The sequence below is a fragment of the Coturnix japonica genome, unplaced genomic scaffold, assembly GCF_054131305.1.
Source record: "Coturnix japonica strain WE unplaced genomic scaffold, WE-NBRP24 Scf110, whole genome shotgun sequence".
In the NCBI taxonomy this organism is placed as follows: Eukaryota; Metazoa; Chordata; class Aves; order Galliformes; family Phasianidae; genus Coturnix; species Coturnix japonica.
In genome coordinates this window covers 189,806-216,393 of record NW_028189013.1, presented here as the reverse complement: position 1 = coordinate 216,393, position 26,588 = coordinate 189,806, and the positions used below count along the sequence as shown (strand labels likewise).

General features: G+C 53.2%; 1 protein-coding gene and 1 long non-coding RNA gene across 8 annotated transcripts in view; one reads left to right on the top strand and one right to left on the bottom strand.

Annotated features, from left to right (window-relative positions):
• Positions 1–26,588, bottom strand: part of SMC1A (structural maintenance of chromosomes 1A) — a 92,866-nt gene that overhangs the window by 1,304 nt on the left and 64,974 nt on the right. For 5 of the 6 annotated variants that reach the window (XM_085535174.1, XM_085535176.1, XM_085535179.1 and 2 more), the window contains 11 exons: positions 25,910–26,016; positions 21,654–21,795; positions 15,253–15,398; positions 13,312–13,465; positions 11,833–11,943; positions 10,320–10,476; positions 8,456–8,610; positions 5,367–5,518; positions 3,635–3,704; positions 1,962–2,072; positions 60–155 (listed from right to left, as the gene is read on the bottom strand). In XM_085535174.1, coding sequence (XP_085391300.1) covers positions 72–155; positions 1,962–2,072; positions 3,635–3,704; positions 5,367–5,518; positions 8,456–8,610; positions 10,320–10,476; positions 11,833–11,943; positions 13,312–13,465; positions 15,253–15,398; positions 21,654–21,795; positions 25,910–26,016 — 1,389 coding nt within the window. In that variant the 3' untranslated portion in view covers positions 60–71. Of the gene's footprint in view, positions 1–59; positions 156–1,961; positions 2,073–3,634; positions 3,705–5,366; positions 5,519–8,455; positions 8,611–10,319; positions 10,477–11,832; positions 11,944–13,311; positions 13,466–15,252; positions 15,399–21,653; positions 21,796–25,909; positions 26,017–26,588 lie in introns of those variants that run through there. The other variant, XM_085535175.1, reaches the window with a different exon arrangement.
• On the top strand, positions 5,727–6,336 carry LOC146751234 (uncharacterized). Of its 2 annotated transcripts, none has more exons than XR_014941769.1 (3): positions 5,727–5,959; positions 6,038–6,164; positions 6,277–6,336. It is a non-coding gene; the product is annotated as an uncharacterized LOC146751234 (long non-coding RNA). The 2 variants fall into 2 exon arrangements; XR_014941770.1 differs by having other exon boundaries at positions 5,737–5,850; positions 6,277–6,325.

Sequence of the window (26,588 nt, the reverse complement as noted above, 5' to 3'; positions counted from 1 at the left end):
GGGGTCGTTTTGGGGTCGTTTTTGGGGTCGTTTTGGGGTCGTTTATGGGGTCGTTTTGGGGTGGGGGGGGGTCACTGTTCATTGGGGTTGGGGTTGGCGTCGGGGTATTTGGTGAGATCGAAGGTCAGCACCTTGCTGATGACACAGTCCCCTTGCTGGGAATAGGAAAATTAATGGGGTGGGGGTTAATAATTAATAGGGTGGGGGGTAAATCCCTGTTATTTAACCCCATAGGGTCCCATTTAACCCCATAGGATCCCATTTTTACCTATAGGATCCCATTTAACCCCATAGGGTCCCATTTAACCCCCATAGGATCCCATTTTACCCCATAGGGTCCCATTTTACCCCATAGGATCCCATTTTAGCCCCATAGGGTCCCATTTAACCCCATAAGACCCCATTTAACCCCATAGAGACCCCATACCACTGGGTAGACCCCAATAAGGCTCTGTGCCCCCATAGGATCCCATTTTACCCCCATAGGGTCCCATTTTACCCCATAGGATCCCATTTAACCCCATAGGATCCCATTTTACCCCCATAGAGTCCCATTTTACCCCATAGGATCCCATTTAACCCCATAGGATCCCATTTTACCCATAGGGTCCCATTTTACCCCATAGGATCCCTCTTTACCCCCATAGGATCCCATTTTACCCCATAGGATCCCATTTAACCCCATAGGGATCCCATTTTACCCCCATAGCGCCCCATTTTACCCCCATAGAGTCCCATTTTACCCCATAGGATCCCATTTAACCCCATAAGATCCCTTTTAACCCCATAGGGACCCCATTACCTCTGGGTAGACCCCAATAAGGCTCTGTGCCCCTATAGGATCCCATTTTACCCCCATAGGATCCCTTTTAACCCCATAGGATCCCATTTTACCCCATAGGATCCCATTTAACCCCATAGGGTCCCATTTAAGCCCATAGGATCCCAATTTACCCCCATAGGATCCCATTTTACCCCATAAGGCCCCATTTTACCCCATAGGATCCCATTTAACCCCATAGGGACCCCATACCTCTGGGTAGACCCCAATGAGGCTCTGTGCCCCCATAGGATCCCATTGTACCCCCATAGAGTCCCTCTTTACCCCCATAGGATCACATTTAACCCCATAGGATCCCATTTTACCCCATAGGATCCCATTTTACCCCCATAGAGTCCCTCTTTACCCCCATAGGGTCCCATTGAACCCATAGGATCCCATTTTACCCCATAGAATCCCATTCTGCCCCCATAGGATCCCATTTAACCCCATAGGATCCCATTTTACCCCATAGAATCCCATTCTGCCCCCATAGGGTCCCATTTAACCCCATAGGATCCCATTTAACCCCATAGGACCCCATTACCTCCAGGTAGACCCCAATGAGGCTCTGTGCCCCCATAGGATCCCATTGTACCCCCATAGAGTCCCTCTTTACCCCCATAGGATCCCTTTTAACCCCATAGGATCCCATTTTACCCTATAGCATCCCATATTACCCCATAGGTTCCCATTTAACCCCATAGGATCCCATTTTACCCCATAGAATCCCATTCTGCCCACATAGGGTCCCATTTAACCCCATAGGATCCCATTTAACCCCATAGGGACCCCATTACCTCTGGGTAGACCCCAATGAGGCTCTGTGCCCCCATAGGATCCCATTTTACCCCCATAGAGTCCCTCTTTACCCCCATAGGGTCCCATTTAACCCATAGGATCCCATTTTACCCCATAGGATCCCATTCTGCCCCCATAGGATCCCATTTAACCCCATAGGATCCCATTTAACCCCATAGGATCCCATTTAACCCCATAGGATCCCATTACCTCCGGGTAGACCCCAATGAGGCTCTGTGCCCCCATAAGATCCCATTTAACCCCCATAGGTTCCCATTTAACCCCATAGGATCCCATTTAACCCCATAGGATCCCATATTACCCCATAGGATCCCATTACCTCCGGGTAGACCCCAATGAGGCTCTGTGCTTTGGTGTAGAACTCTTCCTTTAGGGATATGACGATGGCCTGGAAGTTGGAGGCTGATTGTTCCTTGATGTAATTGGCCACCTATGGGATTTTATGGGGTCATTAATAGGGTTTGGGGGGGGGGTATTTGGGGGGGGGGGGATGGGACCCTTAGGGAGCCCCTAAATGGGGCTGGGGGGTCTCTATGGGGCTGGGGGGTCTCTATGGGGCTGGGGGGTTCCTTATGGGGCTGTAGGGTCTCTATGGGGCTGTAGGGTCTCTATGGGGCTGGGGGGTTCCTTATGGGGCTGGGGGGTCTCTATGGGGCTGGGGGGTCAATATGGGGCTGGGGGGGTTTCTATGGGGCTGGGGGGTTCCTTATGGGGCTGGGGGGGGTCTCTATGGGGCTCGGGGGTCTCTATGGGGCTAGGGGGGGCTCTATGGGGCTGGGGGGTCTCTATCGGGCTGGGGTGGTTAGAAAGTGGGGTTGGGGGCTTCCTTATGGGCTTGGAGGGTCTCTATAGGGCTGGAGGGTCTCTATGGGGCTGGAGGGTCTCTATGGGGCTGGGGGGTTCCTTATGGGGCTGGAAGGTCTCTATGGGGCTGGGGGGTTCCTTATGGGGCTGGAAGGTCTCTATGGGGCTGGGGGAGTTCCTTATGGGGCTGGAAGGTCTCTATGGGGCTGGAGGGTCTCTATGTGGCTGGGGGGTTCCTTATGGGGCTGGGGGGTCTCTATGGGGCTAGGGGGTTCCTTATGGGGCTGGGGGCGGTCTCTATGGGGCTGTAGGGTTTCTATGGGGCTGGGGGGTTCCTTATGGGGCTGGAGGGTCTCTATGGGGCTGGGGGGTTCCTTATGGGGCTGGAGGGTCTCTATGGGGCTGGGGGGCTCTATGGGGTTGGAGGGTCTCTATGGGGCTGGGGGGTTCCTTATGGGGCTGGGGGGGGCTCTATGGGGCTGTGGGGGGTCTCTATGGGGCTGGGGGGTTCCTTATGGGGCTGGGGGGTCTCTATGGGGCTGGGGGGTCAATATGGGGCTGGGGGGGTTTCTATGGGGCTGGGGGGTTCCTTATGGGGCTGGGGGGGGGTCTCTATGGGGCTAGGGGGGGCTCTATGGGGCTGTGGGTGGTTAGAAAGTGGGGTTGGGGGCTTCCTTATGGGGTTGGAGGGTCTCTATAGGGCTGGAGGGTCTCTATGGGGCTGGAGGGTCTCCATGGGGTTGGGGGGTTCCTTATGGGGCTGGGGGGGTCTCTATGGGGCTGGGGGGTTCCTTATGGGGCTGGGGGGTTCCTTATGGGGCTGGAGGGTCTCTATGGGGCTGGGGGATGCTCTATGGGGCTGGGGGGGTCTCTATGGGTCTATGGGGTTCCCTATGTGTCTATGGGCTCCCTATGTGTCTATTGGGCTCCCTATGGGTTTATAGGGTCTCCCTATGGGTCTATGGGGTTCCCTATGGGTTTATAGGGTCTCCCTATGGGTTTATAGGGTCTCTCTATGTGTCTATGGGGTCTCCCTATGGGTCTATGGGGCTCCCTATGGGTTTATAGGGTCTCCCTATGTGTCTATGGGGCTCCCTATGTGTCTATGGGGCTCTCTATGTGTCTATGGGGTTCCCTATGTGTCTATGGGGTTCTCTATGGGTCTGGGGTCTCCCTATGGGTCGGTACCTTCCCGATGTTGGTGTTATCCAGGGCGGCATCGATCTCATCCAGCACAAAGAATGGGGCCGGTTTGTAACTGGGGGGGGGACGGAAATAAGGGGGGGGGTCCCTGATACCCAGCGATTCCCACCCCATAAACCCCCATAAACCCCCACAACCCCAATGAACCCCCCAATAAACCCCCATAACCCCAATGAACCCCCCAATAAACCCCCATAAACCCCCATAACCCCAATGAACCCCCCAATAAACCCCCATAAACCCCATAAACCCCATAACCCCAATGAACCCCCCAATAAACCCCCATAACCCCAATGAACCCCCCAATAAACCCCCATAACCCCAATGAACCCCCCAATAAACCCCCATAAACCCCATAAACCCCCATAACCCCAATGAACCCCCCAATAAACCCCCATAAACCCCCATAACCCCAATGAACCCCCCAATAAACCCCCATAAACCCCAATAAACCCCCATAAACCCCCTATAACCCCCCCATTACCCCCCCATAACTCACCATAAACCCCCATTACCCCCCCATATTCCCCCATTACCTCCCCATAACCCCTCATAACCCCCCCAAATCCCCCCATAGCCCCTCATTACCCCCCATAACCCCCCCATAACCCCTCATTACCCCCCATAACCCCTTATTACCCCCCATGTTCCCCCCAAATCCCCCCATATACCCTCATAGCCCCCCATACCCCCCCAAATCCCCCCATATCCCCTCATTACCATCCCAAATCCCCCTATAACCCCTCTATAACCCCCCATAGCCCCCCCATAGTCCCCCATTATCCCCCATAGCCCCCCCATAGTCCCCCATTATCCCCCATAACCCCCACATATCCCCCTATTACCTCCCCATAACTCCCCCAAATCCCCCCATATCCCCTCATAGCCCCCCATTACCCCCCCATATACCCTCCCATTACCCCCCATAACCCCCCATTACACCCCCATAACGCCTCATAGCCCCCCATTACCCCCCCATAACCCCCATATACCCCCCATATCTCCCCATAACCCCTCTTTACCCCCCCATATCCCCCCATAACCCCTCATTACCATCCCAAATCCCCCTATAACCCCTCTATAACCCCCCATAGCCCCCCATAACCCCTCATTACCCCCCCATAACCCCTCATTACCCCCCATAACACCCCATATCCCCCCCATAACCCCTCATTACCATCCCAAATCCCCCTATAACCCCTCTATAACCCCCCATAGCCCCCCCATAACCCCCCACAGCCCCCCATAGTCCCCCATCATCCCCCATAACCCCCACATATCCCCCTATTACCTCCCCATAACTCCCCCAAATCCCCCCATATCCCCTCATAGCCCCCCATTACCCCCCCATAACCCTCCCATTACCCCCCATAACACCCCATTACACCCCCATAACCCCTCATAGCCCCCCATATACCCCCCATATCTCCCCATAACCCCTCTTTACCCCCCTAAATCTCCCCATAACCCCTCATTACCCCCCATAACACCCCATATCCCCCCATAACCCCTCATTACCATCCCAAATCCCCCTATAACTCCTCTATAACCCCTCATAGCCCCCCCATAACCCCCCATAACCCCTCATTACCCCCCCATAACCCCTCTATAACCCCCCATAGCCCCCCATAACCCCTCTATAACCCCCCATAACCCCCCATAACCCACCATAACCCCTCTATAACCCCCATAGCCCCCCATATCCCCCCCCCCATACCTGTGTATGGCAAACAGCAATGCCAGAGCTGCCACCGTCTTCTCCCCCCCCGACAGGTTGTCCATAGGCCGGAACCTTTTCCCTGGGGCCACGCAGTTGTAGTTGATGCCGTCCAGGTATGGCTCCTCCGGGTTCTCAGGGCCCAGGAAGGCCTAAAAGGGATGAGGGGGTTATTTATGGGGAGTTGTATGGGATTGAAGCCAAAATGAGGACCGAAATAAGGCATGAAATAGGGAAAATGAGGCCTAAAAGTAGGCCCAAAATGAGACCTAAAATGAGGCCTAAAAGTAGGCCCAAAATGAGACCTAAAATGAGGCCTAAAAGTAGGCCCAAAATGAGGCCTAAAAATAGGCCCAAAATGAGGCCTAAAATGAGGCCAAAAAAGAGACCTAAAAGTAGGCCCAAAATGAGGCCTAAAATGAGGAAAATGGGGCCAAAATGAGGAAAACAAGGCCCAAAATGAGGAAATGAGGCCTAAAAGTAGGCCCAAAATGAGGCCTAAAAGTAGGCCCAAAATGAGGCCCAAAATGAGGAAAATGGGGCCAAAATGAGGAAAACAAGGCCCAAAATGAGGAAATGAGGCCTAAAAGTAGGCCCAAAATGAGCCCCAAAATGAGGAAAGTGAGAATCAAAATAAGGCCCAAAATGGGGTAAATGAGGCCTAAAAGTAGGCCCAAAAGTAGGCCCAAAATGAGCCCAAAAAAGGAAAATGAGGCCTAAAAGTAGGCCCAAAATAAGGCCCAAAATGAGGCCTCAAATGAGGCCTAAAAGTAGGCCCAAAATGAGGCCTAAAAGTAGGCCCAAAATGAGCCGAAAATGAGGAAAATGAGGCCCAAAATGAGGCCCAAAGGTAGGCCCAAAACGAGACCCAAAATGAGCCCAAAATGGGAAAAATGAGGCCCAAAATGAGGCCCAATATGTAGGCCTAAAATGAGAAAAATATGACCCCAAATGACCCCCATACACCCCAAAATGCCCCCAAAAGACCCCAAATCCAACCCCAGATCCAACCCCAAATCACCCCATAGACCCCATAGATCCCATATAACCCCACCTGTGCGCTGCTGTTCCTGGACAGGGCCTTGTCGATCTCATTGATGTTGGTAGACCCTAACGTCCCCAAATGCCCCCCAAAGACCCCAAAATGCCCCCAAAAGACCCCAAATCCCGCCCCATAGACCCCACAGACCCCATAGATCCCATATAACCCCACCTGTGCGCTGTTGTTCCTGGACAGGGCCTTGTAGATCTCATTGATGTTGATGGACATCGATGCCCTCAAATGCCCCCCAGAGACCCCAAAAGACCCCAAATGCCCCCAAAAGACCCCAAATCCCACCCCAAAGACCCCATAGACCCCATAGATCCCATATAACCCCACCTGTGCGCTGCTGTTCCTGGACAAGGCCTTGTAGATCTCATTGATGTTGGTAGACCCTAATGCCCCCAAATGACCCCCAAAGACCCCAAAATGCCCCCCAAAGACCCCAAATCCAACCCCAGATCCAACGCCAAATCACCCCATAGACCCCATAGATCCCATATAACCCCACCTGTGCGCTGCTGTTCCTGGACAAGGCCTTGTAGATCTCATTGATGTTGGTAGACCCTAATGCCCCCAAATGACTCCCAAAGACCCCTAAATGCCCCCCAAAAGACCCCATAGACCCCAAATCCCCCCCCATGGACCCCATAGTCCCCATAGATCCCATATAACCCCACCTGTGCGCTGCTGTTCCTGGACAGGGCCTTGTCGATCTCGTTGATGTTGGTAGCCATCAATGCCCCCAAATGCCCCCCAAAGACCCCTAAACCCAACCCCATAGACCCCATAGACCCCATAGATCCCATAGACCCCATAGATCCCATATAACCCCACCTGTGCGCTGCTGTTCCTGGACAGGGCCTTGTAGATCTCATTGATGTTGGTAGACCCTAATGCCCCCAAATGACTCCCAAAGACCCCAAACTCCCCCAATCCCAGCCCTAAATGACCCCAAATGCCCCCAGAAGACCCCAAATCCAACCCCAAAGACCCCATAGACCCCATAGATCCCCCCAGCCCCCAACCTGTTCCTGTACAGGGCCTTGTAGATCTCATTGATGTTGATGGACATCGATGCCCCCAAATGACTCCCAAAGACCCTAAATGACCCCAAATCCCGCCCCATAGACCCCAAAGACCCCATAGATCCCATATAACCCCACCTGTGCGCTGCTGTTCCTGGACAGGGCCTTGTCGATCTCATTGATGTTGGTGGCCAACGATGCCCCCAAATGCCCGCCCCCAGACACCCCAAACTCCCCCAATCCCAGCCCTAAATGACCCCAAATCCCACCCCATAGACCCCAAATGACCCCATAGACCCCAATGACCCCAAATCCCGCCCCATAGACCCCATAGATCCCATATAACCCCACCTGTGCGCTGCTGTTCCTGGACAGGGCCTTGTAGATCTCATTGATGTTGATGGACATCGATGCCCTCAAATGCCCCCCAGAGGCCCCAAAAGACACCTAAATGCCCCCAAAAGACCCCAAATCCCACCCCATAGACCCCACAGACCCCATAGATCCCATATAACCCCACCTGTGCGCTGCCGTTCCTGGACAAGGCCTTGTAGATCTCATTGATGTTGGTAGACCCTAATGCCCCCAAATGACTCCCAAAGACCCCAAACTCCCCCAATCCCAGCCCTAAATGACCCCAAATGCCCCCAAAAGACCCCAAATCCAACCCCAAAGACCCCATAGACCCCATAGATCCCCCCAGCCCCCAACCTGTTCCTGTACAGGGCCTTGTAGATGTCATTGATGTTGATGGACATCGATGCCCCCAAATGACTCCCAAAGACCCTAAATGACCCCAAATCACGCCCCATAGACCCCACAGACCCCATAGATCCCATATAACCCCACCTGTGCGCTGCTGTTCCTGGACAGGGCCTTGTCGATCTCGTTGATGTTGGTAGCCATCAATGCCCCCAAATGCCCCCCAAAGACCCTAAACCCAGCACCAAATGACTCCTAAAGACCCCATAGACCCCAAATCCAACCCCATAGACCCCGTAGATCCCATATAACCCCACCTGTGCGCTGCTGTTCCTGGACAGGGCCTTGTAGATCTCGTCGATGTTGGTGGCCACGGACTCGAAGCAGGCGTTGAAGCGGTCGAATCGCTCCTTCTTCATCTGCTCAAACGCCTGCTTGGCCTTCTTGGCCCTCTTGCGGGCAGCCTCGAACTCTAAATATAGGGGACGGGGGTGTTTGGGGTCTTTTAGGGGTCCTATAGGTCTCAGTTGGGGTCCTGGGATCCTATTGGTCTCAATCAGGCTCCTATAAATCCCATTTAGACCACTAGAGGTCTCATTTAGGGTCCTTTGGGGTCCTATAGATCCCATTTAAGCTCCTATTGGGCTCATTTGGGGGTCCTATAGGTCCCATTTAGGCTCCTATTGGGCTCATTTGGGGTCCTATAGGTCCCATTTAGGCTCCTATTGGATTCATTTGGGGTCCTACTGGTCCCATTTAGGCTCCTATAGGTCCCATTTAAGCTCCTATTGGGCACATTTGGGGTCCTATAGGTCCCATTTAGGCTCCTATTGGGTTCATTTGGGGTCCTATAGGTCCCATTTAGGCTCCTATTGAGCTCATTTGGGGTCCTATAGGTCCCATTTAGGCTCCTATAGGTCCCATTTAAGCTCCTATTGGGCACATTTGGGGTCCTATAGATCCCATTTAGGCTCCTATTGGGCACATTTGGGGTCCTATAGATCCCATTTAGGCTCCTATTGGGCTCATTTGGGGTCCTATAGGTCCCATTTAGGCTCCTATAGGTTTCATTTAGGGTCCTCTGGGGTTCTATTGGTCTCATTTAGGCTCCTATAGGTCTCATTTAGGGTCCTTTGGGGTCCTATAGGTCTCATTTAGGCTCCTGTAGGTCTCATTTAGATTCTTTTGGGGTTCTATTAATCTCATTTAGGCTCCTGTAGGTCTCATTTAGGGTCTTTTGGGGTCCTATGGGTCTCATTTATGGTCCTTTGGGGTCCTATAGGTCTCATTTGGTGTCCTATTGGTCCCATTTAGGGTCCATTGAGGTCCTGTACGTCTCATTTGGGCTTCTACAGGTACCATTTAGGGTCCTTTGGGGTCCTATAGATCCCATTTAAGCTCCTATTGGGAACATTTGGGGTCCTATAGGTCCCATTTAAGCTCCTATTGGGCACATTTGGGGTCCTATAGATCCCATTTAAGCTCCTATTGGGCTCATTTGGGGTCCTATAGGTCCCATTTAGGCTCCTATTGGGTTCATTTGGGGTCCTATAGGTCCCATTTAGGCTCCTATAGGTTTCATATAGGGTCCTTTGGGGTCCTATAGGTCTCATTTAGGCTCCTATAGGTCTCATTTAGGGTCCTTTGGGGTCCTATAGGTCTCATTTAGGCTCCTGTAGGTCTCATTTAGGGTCTTTTGGGGTCCTATGGGTCTCATTTATGGTCCTTTGGGGTCCTATAGGTCTCATTTGGTGTCCTATTGGTCCCATTTAGGGTCCATTGAGGTCCTGTACGTCTCATTTGGGCTTCTACAGGTACCATTTAGGGTCTTTTGGGGTCCTATAGATCCCATTTAAGCTCCTATTGGGAACATTTGGGGTCCTATAGGTCCCATTTAAGCTCCTATTGGGAACATTTGGGGTCCTATAGATCCCATTTAAGCTCCTATTGGGCACATTTGGGGTCCTATAGGTCCCATTTAAGCTCCTACTTGGCTCATTTGGGGTCCTATTGGTCTCATTTAGGGTCTTCTGGGGTCCTATAGGTCTCATTTAGGGTCCTTTAGAGTCCTATAGATCCCATTTAAGCTCCTATTGGGCTCATTTGGGGGTCCTATAGGTCTCATTTAGGGTCCTTTGGGGTCCTATAGGTCCCATTTAATCTCCTATAGGCCCCATTTACCATCGGAGGTCTCCTGGAACTTATCCCTGACGCTCTCCAGTTTCTCCATTGCCTTCATGTTGGGGGCCGCGATGCGCTGCAGGACGCTCTGCTGCTCCGTCAGACGCTGCTGGAGCTGGTTCATCTCCTGACGGATCTCCTCCTCCGCCTGGGCGTCCTATGGGGGGAGATATGGGGGGATTAAATGGGGCTGGGGGGTGGGAATGGGGCAGGGTGGGTAGAGATCGGCCATAGGAATGAATTGAGGGGGCGGGGCTTAAGTCAAGGGGGCATGGCCTAAAGGGGGCGTGGTCAAAGGGGTTGGTGGGGTCGGCCATAGGAATGAATGGGAGGGGGAGGGGCTTAAACAAGGGGGCGTGGTCAAAGGGGGCGGGGCTAAAGGGGTTGGTGGGATCACCATAGGAATGAATGGGAGGGGGCGGAGCTTGAAGAAAGGAGGTGGGGCTTAAATGGAGGAGGCGGGGCTTAAGTCAAGGGGGCGTGGTCAAAAGGGGGCGGGGCTAAAGGAGTTGGTGGGGTCGGCCATAGGAATGAATGGGAGGAAGTGGGGCTTAAGTCAAGGGGGCGGAGCTTAAGTCAAGGGGGCGTGGCCTAAAGGGGGCGTGGTCAAAGGGGGGGCGGGGCTAAAGGGGTTGGTGGGATCACTATATGAATGAATGATAGGGGGCGGGGCTTAAAGAAAGGGGGCGGAGCTTAAGTCAAGGGGTGGGGCTTAAATGAAGGGGTGGAGTCAAAAGGGGCGGGGCTAAAGTGGGTGGGGTTTGGGCCATAGGAATTAATGGGAGGGGGCGGGGCTTAAAGAAAGGGGGCGTGGTCAAAAGGGGGGCGTGGTCAAAAGGGGGCGGGGCTAAAGGGGTTGGTGGGGTCAGCCATAGGAATGAATGGGAGGGGGCGGGGCTTAAAGAAAGGGGGTGGAGCTTAAATGAAGGGGGTGGTGCCTAAAGGGGGCGGGGCTATAAGGGGGCGTGGCTAAAGGGGGTGGGGGGTTGGGTATAGATTGGCCATAGGAATGAATGGGAGGGGGGCAGGGCTTAAATGGAGGGGGCGGGGCTTAAACAAAGGGGGCGGGGTTTAAAGGGGGCGGGGCTAAAGGGGTTGGTGGGGTTGGCCATAGGAATGAATGGGAGGGGGCGGGGTTTAAAGAAAGTGGGCGTGGCTTTGAGAAATGGGCGTGGCTACTGTCGGTTGCACTTACCATATAAGGAGAGGGGGCGTGGCTTCGAGAAAGGGGGCGTGGCTTTTTGGAGGGGGCGTGGCTTTGGGTAAAGGGGGGCGGGGCTTTGATCCTGCGTGCTGGGCTTTGATTGGTTGGGGTCATATAAAGATGTATATGGGGGTGGGCGGGGCTTAAGTGGAGTGGGTGTGGCTTATGAAGTGGGCGTGGCTTATGAACGGGGGCGTGGCCAAGGGACGGTTCTAAAGACCTGATTGGATACGGAGGTGGGCGTGCCCTAAAAGGGGGGCGTGGCCTCGCTGGGGGGTGGGCGGAGCCTGCCTTAAAGGGCCAGCGCACCTTGAGCTCGTCGGGCAGGTCGCTATAGTCGATCTCAATGAGGGCTTCCCGGGCGTAGAGGCTGGAGGAGCGTTGGGAGCCGCTGCCCCCCTCCTCCCCACCACCGCTGCCCTATATATATGGAGATAAAGGGGTCAAGGGGGGAGCATGTGGGTCTTGAGACCCCCATTGGCCCCATAGAGACCCATAGGAGGGAACAAAGTGGGGGACAAGGGGGGTAAAGAGAGAGGCAGGGGGGTCCTGAGGCCCCAATGGCCCCATAGTGGGGTACAAAGAGAGACAGGGGAGGTCCTGAGGCTCCCAGTGACCCCATAGTGGGGGACAAAGGGGTTCTGAGCCCCCAATAGCCCCATAGTGGGGGACAAGGGGGGTCCTGAGGCCCCAATAGCCCGATAGTGGGGTACAAAGAGAGACAGGGGAGGTCCTGAGCCCCCCAGTGGCCCCATAGTGAGGGACAAGAGGGGTTCTGAGGCCCCAATGGCCCCATAGTGGGGGACAAGGGGGTTTCTGAGCCCCCAATAGCCCCATAGTGGGGTTCAAAGAGAGCTTGGGGTGTCCTGAGGCTCCCAATAGCCCAATAGTGGGGACAAGGGGGTTCTGAGCCCCCAATAGCCCCATAGTGGGGTTCAAAGAGAGCTTGGGGGGTCCTGAGCCCTCCAATGGCCCCATAGTGGGGGACAAGGGGGCTCTGAGCCCCCCAATGGCCCCATAGTGGGGTACAAGGGGGGTACTGAGCCCCCAGTGGCCCCATAGTGAGGTTCAAAGAAAGCTTGGGGGATCCTGAGGCTCCCAATGGCCCCATAGTGGGGGACAAGGGGGGTACTGAGCCCCCAGTGGCCCCATAGTGGGGCTCAAAGAGAGACAGGGGGGGTCCTGAGGCTCCCATTGGCCCCGTAGTGGGGGACAAGGGGGGTTTTGAGCCCCCAATGGCCCCATAGTGGGGGACAAGGGGGTTTATGAGCCCCCAATGGCCCCATAGAGGGGTACAAAGGGAGGCTAGGGGGGTCCTGAGCCCCCCAATGGCCCCATAGTGGAGGACAAGGGGGGTCCTGAGCCCCCCAATGGCCCCATAGTGGAGGACAAGGGGGGTACTGAGCCCCCAGTGGCCCCATAGTGGGAGACAAGGGGGGTTTCTGAGGCCCCAATGGTCCCATAGTGGGATTCAAAGAGAGACAGGGGGGTTCTGAGGCTCCCAATGGCCCCATAGTGGGGGACAAGGGGGTTTCTGAGGCCCCAATAGCCCCATAGTGGGGTACAAAGAGAGACAGGGGGGTCCAGAGCCCCCCAATGGCCCCATAGTGGGAGACAAAGAGAGACAGGGGGGTCCTGAGGCTCCCAATGGCCCCATAGTAGGGGACAAGGGGGTTCTGAGCCCCCAATGGCCCCATAGCGGGATACAAAAAGAAACAGAGGGGTCCAATGGCTCCAGGGACCCCCTTAAATGGGGGTTAATGGGACAAAGTGGGGGGGGGGTCTCACCTCCTCCTGGCTGATGTCGTCCATGGTGCCCTTGGACAGGGGCAGTTTGATGTCCTGCATCTTACAGGCCTGCAGCAGGTTGTGCCGGTCGCTGCGTTTCTGCTCCAGCTTCGTCTCGATGGCCGTCACCTCCTTCTGCAGGTGGGTCATCTCCCTTAATAAGGGGGGGGGGGACACACACAAAAAGGGGGGTCAGAACGTGAGTGGGAATGGGGCTGGGATGGGCTTGGCTCTGCCCACTTAGGCCCTGCCCCCTTTAAGCCCCATCCCCTATACAAGCCCCGCCCCCTTTAGGCCACGCCCCTATATAAGCCCCGCCCCCTTTAGGCCACACCCATTAAAGCCACACCACTTTAGGCCCCGCCCACTTGTTATAAGCTCCGCCCCTTTAAGCCCCACCCCCCTCAAGCCCTCCCCATATAAGCCACGGCCCTTTAGGCCCCGCCCCCTCTATAAGCTCCACCCCTTTAAGCCCCTCCTCTATATAAGCCCCGCCCCCTATATTACCCCCATCCCTTATATAAGCCCTGCCCCCTTGATGGCCCCACCCCTATAAGCCCCCCCCCTTTAGGCCACGCCCCCTTAAGCACCTCACACTTTGTAGCCCCGCCCCATTTCTAAGCCCCACCCCCTTTAGGCCCCACCCCCTTTAGGCCCCGCCCACTTGTTGACTACGCCCCCTTATATAGGCCACACCCCCCTTTATAAGCTCTGCCCCCTTTAGGCCCCGCCCCCTTTAAGCCCCATCCCCCATATAAGCCCCGCCCACTTGTCGGCCCCGCCCCCTATATAAGCCCCGCCCCCTTAGCCCCCCTTATATAGGCCCCGCCCCCTGTATAAGCCCCTCCCACTTGTTGGCCTCACCCCTTTATAAGCCCTGCCCCTATTTAAGCCACACCCCTTTTAAGCCCCTACCCAATAGAATCGCAGCCCCCTTTAAGCCCCGCCCCTTTTAGGCCACACCCCTTTAAGCCCCGCCCCCTCTATATGAGCCACGCCCCCTTAAGCATCTCGCACTTGGTAGCCCCGCCCCTATTTAAGCCACGCCCCTTTTAAGCCCCTCCCTATATAAGCACCGCCCCCTTTAGGCCCATCCCCTCATATAAGCTCCGCCTCCTCTATAAGCCCCGCCCCCTTTAGGCCCCGCCCCCCTATATAAGCCCCGCCCCCTATATAAGCCCCACCCCTTTAAGCCCCTCCCCCTTTAAGCCCCGCCCCCCTATATAGTCCCTGCGCAGTTGTTGGTCCCACCCCTATATAAGCCCCCCGCCCCCTCTATAAGCCCCTCCCCCTTTAAGCACCGCCCCTTTAGGCCCCGCCCCCCTATATAATCCCGCGCAGTTGTTGGTCCCACCCCTATATAAGCCCCCGCCCCCTCTATAAGCCCCTCCCCCTTTAGGCCCCGCCCCTTTAAGCCCCGCCCCCTTTAAGCCCCTCCCCCTTTAGGCCCCACCCCTTTAAGCCCCTCCCCCTTTAAGCCCCGCCCCCCTATATAATCCCCGCACAGTTGTTGGTCCCACCCCTCTATAAGCCCCGCCCCCTCTATAAGCCCCTCCCCCTTTAGGCCCCGCCCCTTTAAGCACCGCCCCTTTACGCCCCGCCCCTTTTAAAGTCCCCGCACAGTTGTTGGTCCCACCCCTATATAAGCCCCGCCCCCTCTATAAGCCCCTTCCCCTTTAGGCCCCGCCCCCTTTAAGCCCCGCCCCTTTAGGCCCCGCCCCCTATGTAATCCCCGCACACTTGTTGGTCCCACTCCTATATAAGCCCCGCCCCCTCTATAAGCCCCTCCCCCTTTAGGCCCCGCCCCTTTAAGCCCCGCCCCCTTTAAACCCCGCCCCCCATATAATCCCCGCGCACTTGTTGGTCCCACCCACATATAAGCCCCGCCCCCTTTAGGCCCCGCCCCCTTTAGGCCCCGCCCCCTATATAACCCCCGCGCACTTGTTGGCCCCGCCCAGTTTCTTTCTGATCTCGTCCATCTGCTGGTTCTTGTCGTTGACCTCCCCCTTCTTGCTCAGGTGCTGGTTCTTCAGCTCCTGCAGCTGCGACATCGTCTCGTCAATGATCTTCATGTGCCGCTGCTCCTCCTGGGGGTAATTAACGGGGGTTAATTAATTAACGAGCAATAATTAGTTAATTAATGGGGGGGCAATAAGGGGGAGGCGCTGCGCCATCATGTCAATGATCTTCGTGTGATGCTGGTCCTCCTGGGGTTAATTAATTAATGAGCATTAATTAATGGGCACTAATTAGTTAATTAAGGGGGGCACTCATTAATTAATGGGCACTAATTAGTTAATGGGCACTCATTAATTAATTAATGGGGGATAACAAGGGGGAGGCACTGGGATATCGTCAATGATCTTCATGTGCCGCTGCTCCTCCTGGGGGGTAATTAACGAGTGTTAATTAATTAACGAGCAATAATGACCCCATAGTTGGGTATAGGGCCCCATAGTTGGTTATGGGACCTCATAGTTGGTTATGGGGCCCCATAGTTGGTTATGGGGCCGCCATATTTGGATCAGAACCCCACAGCGACCCCCACAGTGGGTTATGGGGCCCCATAGTTGCTTATGGGACCCCAAAGTTGGGTCAGAACCCCATAAGTTGGTTCTGGGACCCCATAGTTGGTTATGGGGCCCCATAGTTGGTTATGGGAACCCATAGTTGGTTATGGGGCCACCATAGTTGGTTATGGGACCCCATAGTTGGTTATGGGACCCCATAGTTGGTTATGGGGCCACCATAGTTGGTTATGGGACCCCTATAGTTGGTTATGGGGCCACTATAGTTGATTATGGGACCCCATAGTTGGTTATGGGGCCCCATAGTTGGTTATGGGACCCCATAGTTGGGTCAGAACCCCATAGTTGGTTATGGGACCCCATAGTTCATTATGGGGCCACCAAAGTTGGGTCAGAACCCCATAAGTAGGTTATAGGACCCCCATAGTTGGGTCGGAACCCCATAGTTGGTTATGGGACCCCCATAGTTGGGTCGGAACCCCATAAGTTGGGTCAGAACCCCATAGCTGGTTATGGGGCCACCATATTTGGGTCAGAACCCCATAGTTGGTTATGGGGCCCCTATAGTTGGGTCAGAACCCCATAGTTGGATCGGAACCCCATAGCTGGGTATAGGGCCACCCATTTAGGTCTGGGGCCACCAAAGATGGGTCAGAACCCCATAGTTGCTTATGGGACCCCCATATTTGGGTCGGAACCCCATAAGTTGGGTCAGAACCCCATAGTTGGTTATGGGACCCCATAGTTGGTTATGGAGCCCCCATAGTTGGGTCAGAACCCCATATTTGGGTCAGAACCCCATAAGTTGGGTCAGAACCCCATAAGTAGGTTATGGGGCCCCCATATTTGGATCAAAACCCCATAGTTGCTTATAGGACCCCCATATTTGGGTCAGAAACCCATAGCAGGTTATGGGGCCCCCATATTTGGGTCAGAACCCCATAGCTGGTTATGGGACCCCATATTTGGGTCAGAACCCCATAAGTAGGTTATAGGACCCCCATATTTGGGTCAGAACCCCATAAGTAGGTTATAGGACCCCCATATTTGGGTCAGAACCCCATAGTTGGTTATGGGACCCCATATTTGGGTCAGAACCCCATAAGTTGGGTCAGAACCCCATAGCTGGTTATGGGACCCCATATTTGGGTCAGAACCCCATAAGTAGGTTATGGGACCCCATAGTTGGGTCAGAACCCCATAGCTGGTTATAGGACCCCCATATTTGGGTCAGAACCCCATAGTAGGTTATGGGGCCCCATATTTGGGTCAGAACCCCATAAGTAGGTTATAGGACCCCCATATTTGGGTCAGAACCCCATAAGTAGGTTATAGGACCCCCATATTTGGGTCAGAACCCCATAAGTTGGGTCAGAACCCCATAGCTGGTTATGGGGCCCCATATTTGGGTCAGAACCCCATAGCTGGTTATGGGGCCCCATATTTGGGTCAGAACCCCATAGTTGGGTCAGAACCCCATAAGTAGGTTATAGGACCCCCATATTTGGGTCAGAACCCCATAGTTGGTTATGGGACCCCATATTTGGGTCAGAACCCCATAAGTAGGTTATAGGACCCCCATATTTGGGTCAGAACCCCATAGTTGGTTATGGGACCCCATATTTGGGTCAGAACCCCATAAGTTGGGTCAGAACCCCATAGCTGGTTATGGGACCCCATATTTGGGTCAGAACCCCATAAGTAGGTTATGGGACCCCATAGTTGGGTCAGAACCCCATAGCTGGTTATAGGACCCCCATATTTGGGTCAGAACCCCATAGTAGGTTATGGGGCCCCATATTTGGGTCAGAACCCCATAGTTGCTTATAGGACCCCCATATTTGGGTCAGAACCCCATAGCTGGTTATGGGGCCCCATAGTTGGGTCAGAACCCCATATTTGGGTCAGAACCCCATAGCTGGTTATGGGACCCCATATTTGGATCAGAACCCCATAAGTAGGTTATGGGTCCCCCATATTTGGGTCAGAACCCCATATTTGGGTCAGAACCCCATAGCAGGTTATGGGACCCCATGGCTGGTTATGGGTCCCCATATTTGGGTCAGAACCCCATAGTTGGTTATGGGGCCCCCATATTTGGGTCAGAACCCCATAGCAGGTTATGGGACCCCATATTTGGGTCAGAACCCCATAGCTGGTTATGGGGCCCCATATTTGGGTCAGAACCCCATAGCAGGTTATGGGACCCCATATTTGGGTCAGAACCCCATAGCTGGTTATGGGACCCCATATTTGGGTCAGAACCCCATAGTTGGTTATGGGACCCCATAGTTGGGTCAGAACCCCATAAGTTGGGTCAGAACCCCATAGTTGGTTATGGGACCCCATAGTTGGTTATGGGGCCCCCATAGTTGGGTCAGAACCCCATATTTGGGTCAGAACCCCATAAGTAGGTTATAGGACCCCCATATTTGGGTCAGAACCCCATAGTGACCCCCATAGTGGGTTATGGGGCCCCATAGTTGGGTCTAGGGCCACCAAAGATGGATCAGAACCCCATAGCTGGTTATGGGACCCCATATTTGGGTCAGAACCCCATAGCTGGTTATGGGGCCACCATATTTGGGTCAGAACCCCATAGTTGGTTATGGGGCCCCTATAGTTGGGTCAGAACCCCATAGTTGGATCGGAACCCCATAGCTGGGTATAGGGCCACCCATTTAGGTCTGGGGCCACCAAAGATGGGTCAGAACCCCATAGTTGCTTATGGGACCCCCATATTTGGGTCGGAACCCCATAAGTTGGGTCAGAACCCCATAGTTGGTTATGGGACCCCATAGTTGGTTATGGAGCCCCCATAGTTGGGTCAGAACCCCATATTTGGGTCAGAACCCCATAAGTTGGGTCAGAACCCCATAAGTAGGTTATGGGGCCCCCATATTTGGATCAAAACCCCATAGTTGCTTATAGGACCCCCATATTTGGGTCAGAAACCCATAGCAGGTTATGGGGCCCCCATATTTGGGTCAGAACCCCATAGCTGGTTATGGGACCCCATATTTGGGTCAGAACCCCATAAGTAGGTTATAGGACCCCCATATTTGGGTCAGAACCCCATAAGTAGGTTATAGGACCCCCATATTTGGGTCAGAACCCCATAAGTTGGGTCAGAACCCCATAGCTGGTTATGGGGCCCCATATTTGGGTCAGAACCCCATATTTGGGTCAGAACCCCATAAGTAGGTTATAGGACCCCCATATTTGGGTCAGAACCCCATAGTTGGTTATGGGACCCCATATTTGGGTCAGAACCCCATAAGTTGGGTCAGAACCCCATAGCTGGTTATGGGACCCCATATTTGGGTCAGAACCCCATAAGTAGGTTATGGGACCCCATAGTTGGGTCAGAACCCCATAGCTGGTTATAGGACCCCCATATTTGGGTCAGAACCCCATAGTAGGTTATGGGGCCCCATATTTGGGTCAGAACCCCATAAGTAGGTTATAGGACCCCCATATTTGGGTCAGAACCCCATAAGTAGGTTATAGGACCCCCATATTTGGGTCAGAACCCCATAAGTAGGTTATAGGACCCCCATATTTGGGTCAGAACCCCATAAGTTGGGTCAGAACCCCATAGCTGGTTATGGGGCCCCATATTTGGGTCAGAACCCCATATTTGGGTCAGAACCCCATAAGTAGGTTATAGGACCCCCATATTTGGGTCAGAACCCCATAGTGACCCCCATAGTGGGTTATGGGGCCCCATAGTTGGGTCTAGGGCCACCAAAGATGGATCAGAACCCCATAGCTGGTTATGGGACCCCATATTTGGGTCAGAACCCCATAGCTGGTTATGGGGCCACCATATTTGGGTCAGAACCCCATAGTTGGTTATGGGGCCCCTATAGTTGGGTCAGAACCCCATAGTTGGATCGGAACCCCATAGCTGGGTATAGGGCCACCCATTTAGGTCTGGGGCCACCAAAGATGGGTCAGAACCCCATAGTTGCTTATGGGACCCCCATATTTGGGTCGGAACCCCATAAGTTGGGTCAGAACCCCATAGTTGGTTATGGGACCCCATAGTTGGTTATGGAGCCCCCATAGTTGGGTCAGAACCCCATATTTGGGTCAGAACCCCATAAGTTGGGTCAGAACCCCATAAGTAGGTTATGGGGCCCCCATATTTGGATCAAAACCCCATAGTTGCTTATAGGACCCCCATATTTGGGTCAGAAACCCATAGCAGGTTATGGGGCCCCCATATTTGGGTCAGAACCCCATAGCTGGTTATGGGACCCCATATTTGGGTCAGAACCCCATAAGTAGGTTATGGGACCCCATATTTGGGTCAGAACCCCATAGTTGGTTATGGGACCCCATAGTTGGGTCAGAACCCCATAGTTGCTTATAGGACCCCCATATTTGGGTCAGAACCCCATAGCTGGTTATGGGGCCCCCATATTTGGGTCAGAACCCCATAGTTGGTTATGGGGCCCCATATTTGGGTCAGAACCCCATAAGTAGGTTATAGGACCCCCATATTTGGGTCAGAACCCCATAGCTGGTTATGGGACCCCATATTTGGATCAGAACCCCATAGTTGGTTATGGGACCCCATATTTGGGTCAGAACCCCATAGCTGGTTATGTGACCCCATATTTGGGTCAGAACCCCATAAGTAGGTTATGGGACCCCATATTTGGGTCAGAACCCCATAGCTGGTTATAGGACCCCCATATTTGGATCAGAACCCCATAGCTGGTTATGGGACCCCATATTTGGGTCAGAACCCCATAGTTGGTTATGGGACCCCATATTTGGGTCAGAACCCCATAGCTGGTTATGGGGCCCCCATATTTGGGTCAGAACCCCATAGCTGGTTATAGGACCCCAAATTTGGGTCAGAACCCCATAGCTGGTTATGGGACCCCATATTTCGGTCAGAACCCCATAGCTGGTTATGGGGCCCCATATTTGGGTCAGAACCCCATAGCTGGTTATAGGACCCCCATATTTGGGTCAGAACCCCATAGCTGGTTATGGGACCCCATAGTTGGGTCAGAACCCCATAAGTAGGTTATGGGTCCCCCATATTTGGGTCAGAACCCCATAGCTGGTTATAGGACCCCCATATTTGGGTCAGAACCCCATAGCTGGTTATGGGACCCCATATTTGGGTCAGAACCCCATAGCTGGTTATGGGACCCCATAGTTGGGTCAGAACCCCATAGTTGCTTATAGGACCCCCATATTTGGGTCAGAACCCCATAGCTGGTTATGGGTCCCCCATATTTGGGTCAGAACCCCATAGTTGCTTATAGGACCCCCACATTTGGGTCAGAACCCCATAGCTGGTTATGGGACCCCCATATTTGGGTCAGAACCCCATAGTTGCTTATAGGACCCCCATATTTGGGTCAGAACCCCATAGCTGGTTATGGGACCCCCATATTTGGGTCAGAACCCCATAGCTGGTTATGGGTCCCCCATATTTGGGTCAGAACCCCATAGCTGGTTATGGGGCCCCCATATTTGGATCAGAACCTTATAAGTTGGGTCAGAACCCCATAGTTGCTTATGGGGCCACCATATTTGGGTCAGAACCCCATAGTTGCTTATGGTAACCCCATAGTTGGACCAGAACCCCATAAGTTGAGTCAGAACCCCCATAGTTGCTTATGGGACCCCATAGTTGGGTCAGAACCCCATAAGTTGGGTCAGAACCCCATAAGTAGGTTATAGGACCCCTATATTTGGGTCAGAACCCCATAAGTTGGGTCAGAACCCCATAGCAGGTTATGGGTCCCCATAGCAGGTTATGGGTCCGCCCCCCAAGTCCCCCCCCACCTTCTTGAGCTTCTCGATCTCGGCCTCGTCCTTGCGCACGCCCTGTTCCCACATCAGAACCTTCTCCTGGTCCTCGCGCAGCTGGTTCCGCTCAAAGTCCAACTGGATCCCGAGGCGAGTCTTCTGGTTCTCAAACTCCAGCCTAAGGGATTTGGGGGGAATTGGGGGGATTTGGGGGTTGTTTTAGGGTGATTTTGGGGTGATTTCAGGGTGTTTTGGGGTGATTTGGGGGTGAATTGGGGGGATTTTGGGGTTGTTTTAGGGGGATTTTGGGGTGATTTGGGGCTGATTTTAGGGGTGGTTTGGGGTGATTCTGGGGTGAATTGTGGTGATTTGGGGTGATTTTGGGGTGAATTGGGGGGATTTGGGGGCTATTGTGGGGTTGTTTTGGGGTGATTTGGGGGGGATTTGGGAGTGATTTGAGGGGGATTTTGGGGTGATTCTGGGGTGATTTTGGGGGGGGGGTTGGGGATGATTTTGGGGTGTTTTGGGGTGATTTCAGGGGTGATTTGGGGGTGAATTGGGGCAATTTGGGGGTTATTTGGGGGCATTTGGGGGCTATTGTGGGGTTGTTTTGGGGTGATTTGGGGGGATTTGGGAGTGATTTGAGGGGGATTTTGGGGTGAACTGGGGGTGAATTGGGGTGAATTGGGGGGATTTGGGGTGATTTTGGGGTGAATTGGGGAAATTTGGGGGGATTTTGGGGTGAATTGGGGGGATTTTGGGGTTGTTTTGGGGTGATTTTGGGGTGATTCTGGGGTGATTTTGGGGGGGGGTTGGGGATGATTTTGGGGTGTTTTGGGGTGATTTCAGGGGTGATTTTGGGGTGAATTTGGGCGATTTTGGGGTTATTTGGGGGGATTTTGGGGTGAATTGGGGGGATTTGGGGCTGATTTTGGGGTGAATTGGGGGGATTTTGGGGTGATTTTAGGGTGATTTGGGGGGATTTTGGGGTTATTTGGGGGCGATTTGAGGGGTGATTTTGGGGTGGTTTTGGAGGATTTTGGGGTGAATTGGGGGGATTTTGGGGTTGATTTGGGTTTTTTGGGGGATGATTTTGGGGTGATTTTAGGGTGATTATGGGGGGGGTTGGGGTGATTTGAGGGGGATTTGAGGGGTGATTTGAGGGGGATTTTGGGGTGAATTGGGGGGATTTTGGGGTGTTTTGGGGTGATTTGGGGGTGATTTGGGAGTTATTTGGGAGGATTTTGGGGTGAATTGGGGGGATTTTGGGGTTTTTTGGGGGGATTTGGGGTTTTGGGGGTGATTTGGGGTGATTTTTGGGTTATTTTGGGTTGATTTGGGGGTGAATGGGGGGATTTTGGGGATGATTTTGGGTGATTTTGGGGGTGATTCTAGGGGGATGTGGAGGGGGGGATTTGGGGGTGATTTTTGGGGTGATTCTGGGGTGAATTGGGGGGATTTTGGGTGAATTGGGGGGATTTGGGAGTGATTTGAGGGGGATTTTGGGGTGAATTGGGGGGATTTCATGGGTTGATTTCGGGGTGATTTAGGGGGATTTGAGGGGGTGATTTCGAGGGGATTTGAGGGGGAATCTGGGGATGATTTTGGTGGTGATTTTGGGGTGATTTGAGGGCAATTTTGGGGTGATTTCAGGGGTGATTCTGGGGTGATTTGGGGGGGTTGGGGGTGATTTTTGGGGTGTTTTGGGGTGATTTCAGGGGTGATTTTGGGGAAATTCTGGGGTGGTTTTGGGGTTGTTTTGGGGCTGATTATGGGGTGATTGTGGGGTTGTTTTGGGGTTTTTTGGGGGATGATTTTGGTGGTGACTTCAGGGTGATTTCAGGGTGATTCTGGGGTCATTTTGGGGTGGTTTTGGGGTGATTATGGGGTGATTTTAGGTGGGGGGTGGGGGTGATTCTGGGGTGACTTCAGGGTGATTTTACGACAATTTTGGGGTGATTTCAGGGGGGATTTTGGGGGTGATTTGAGGTGATTTCAGGGGTGATTTCGGGGGGTGATTTCGGGGTTGGTTTGAGGGGATTCGGTGGATTTTTGGGTGATTTTGGGTTGTTTTGGAGGTGATTTCAGGGTGATTCTGGGGTGATTTTAGGGGATTTGGGGGTGATCTGAGGGGGATTTTAGGAGGGATTTAGGGGTGATTTGGGGGGATTTTGGGGTGAATTGGGGGGATTTGGGGGTTATTTGGGGTGATTTGGGGGAATTTTGGGGTTATTCTGGGGTGATTTGAGGGGTGATTTTGGGGTGATTTTAGGGGGGGGTTGAGGGTGATTTGAGGGGGATCTGAGGGCAATTTTGGGGTTATTTTGGGGTGATTCCGGGGTTATTTTGGGGGGGATTTGGGGATGATTTTGGGGTGTTTTGGGGTGATTTCAGGGGTGATTTTGGGGTGAATTTGGGGGATTTTGGGGTTATTTGGGAGGATTTGGGGGTGAGATGGGGGGATTTTGGGGTTTTTTGGGGGGATTTGGGGGTTTTTTGGGGGGATTTTTGGGGTTATTTGGGGGGATTTTGGGGATTTTTGGGGAATGATTTTGGGGTGAATTGGGGGGATTTTGAGGTGATTTCAGGGTGTTTTGGGTTAGGGTGATTTGAGGGGGATTTTGGGGTGGTTTTGGAGGTAATTTTGGGGTGATTTTGGGGTGATTTCAGGGGTGATTCTGGGGTGATTTAGGGGGGGTTTGGGGGTGATTTCGGGGTGATTTGAGGGGGATTCTGGGGTGAATTGGGATTTTGGGGTGAATTGGGAGGATTTTGGGGTTATTTGGGAAGATTTTGGGGTGATTTGGGGTGATTTCAGGGGTGATTTGAGGGGATTTTAGGGGGATTTGGGGGTGATTTTAGGGTTATTTTGGGTTGATTTGGGGGGGGCTGGGGGGATTTTGGGGTGATTTTAGGGGGATTTCAGACTGATTTGAGGGGGATTTTGGGGTGGTTTTGGGGTGATTTCAGGGTGTTTTGGGTTAGGGTGATTTAAGGGGGATTTTGGGGATGATTTTAGGGTGAATTGGTGGTGATTTCGGGGTGATTTGAAGGCAATTTTGGGGTGATTTTAGAGGGATTTTGGGGGTGAATTTGGGGATGATTTTGGGATGATTTTGGTGTGGTTTTGGGGTGATTTTTGGGGTAATTTTAGGCTGGTTTTAGGGGGAATTTGGGGTGATTTGGGATGATTTTGGGGTGATTTCAGGGTGATTCTGGGGTCATTTTGGGGTGGTTTGGGGGTGATTTCAGGGGGGATTTGGGGGTGATTTCAGGGTGATTTTGGGGTGGTTTGGGGGGATTTTGGGGTGATTGTGGGGTTGTTTGGGGGGTTTTTTTGGGGATGACTTTGGTGGTGATTTTGGGGTGATTTGAGGGCAATTTTGGGGTGATTTCAGGGGTGATTCTGGGGTGATTTGGGGGGGGGTTGGGGGGGATTTCAGGGTGATTTTAGGGGGGATTTGGGGGCGATTTTTGGGGTGATTTCAGGGTGATGCTGGGGTGATTTTGGGGGGGGTTGGGGGTGATTTGGGGGTGATTTGAGGGTGATTTCAGGGGGGATTTGGGGGTGATTTCAGACTGATTTTGGGGTGTTTTGGGGTGATTGTGGGGTTGTTTTGGGTTTTTTGGGGGGATGACTTTGGTGGTGATTTCGGGGTGATTTGAGGGCAATTTAGGGGTGATTTTAGGGGTGATTTTAGGGGGATTTTAGGGGGGATTTAGGGGTGATTTTTGGGGTGTTTTGGGGTGATTTCAGACTGATTTTGGGGAAATTCTGGGGTGTTTTAGGGGTGATTTTGGTGTGATTTCTGGGTCGATTTCAGGGGTGTTTTTGGGGTGATTCCGGTGTGATTTTGGGGGTGGTTTTGGGGTGATTTCAGGGTTGATTTTGGGGTCTATTCTGGTGTGATTTTGGGGTGATTTCAGGGTTGATTTAGGGATCAATTCAGGGGTGTTTTGGGGACGATTCTGGTGTGATTTTGGGGTGATTTCAGGGTTGATTTAGGGGTCGATTCGGGAGTGTTTTTGGGGGTGATTTTGGTGTGATTTCAGGCTGATTTCAGGATCGATCTTGGGGGTGATTTCAGGGGTGTTTTTGGGCTGATTTCAGTGTGGTTTCAGTCTGATTTTGGTGTGATTTCAGTTTGATTTCAGGGGTGATTTTGGTGTGATTTCAAGGGTGTTCTTCGGGTGTTTTTTTGTGTGATTTCAGTGTGATTTTTGGATGATTTTGGGGGTGCTTTTGGGCTGATTTGGGTCAGATTTGGTGTCATTTTTGGGCTGATTTCCACCTCTTTTTGGCGATCTCGTTCTGTCTCTTCACTTTCTCCTCCTCGAACTCGCGGATGTTGCGGACCCCGATTTCACGGCAAAACTCCTCAAAAACCTCGTCCTCCACCTGCATCACAATGGGGACACGGGTCCATTGACCCCAAATCCACCCCATAAACCCAAATCTATGCATGTGAATTGGGGGGGGGTCCCTAAAACCCTATAAGCCCCCCCATCCCCTATTAGCCCCCCCCCAAATCCCCATCCTAAAGCCCACCCCCCTCAAAGGCCTCATCCTCCACCTCCCATTTCAATGGGGTCCATTGACCCCAAATCCACCCCATAAACCCAAATCTATGTATGTGAATAGGGGGGGGGTCCCTAAAACCCTATAAGCCCCCCCATCCCCTATAAGCCCACCCCCCTCAAAGACCTCATCCTCCACCTGCATTGCAATGGGGACATGGGTCCATTGACCCCAAATACACCCCATAAACCCAACGTTGAGTTGGGGGGGGGTCCCTAAAACCCTATAAGCCCCCCATCCCCTATAAGCCTCCCCCCTTAAAGACCTCATCCTCCACCTGCATTTCAATGGGGCTATGGGTCCATTGACCCCAAATCCTCCCCATAGACCCAAAGTTGAGGTGGGGGGGGACCCCAAATCTATGTATGTGAATAGGGGGGGGGGTCCCTAAA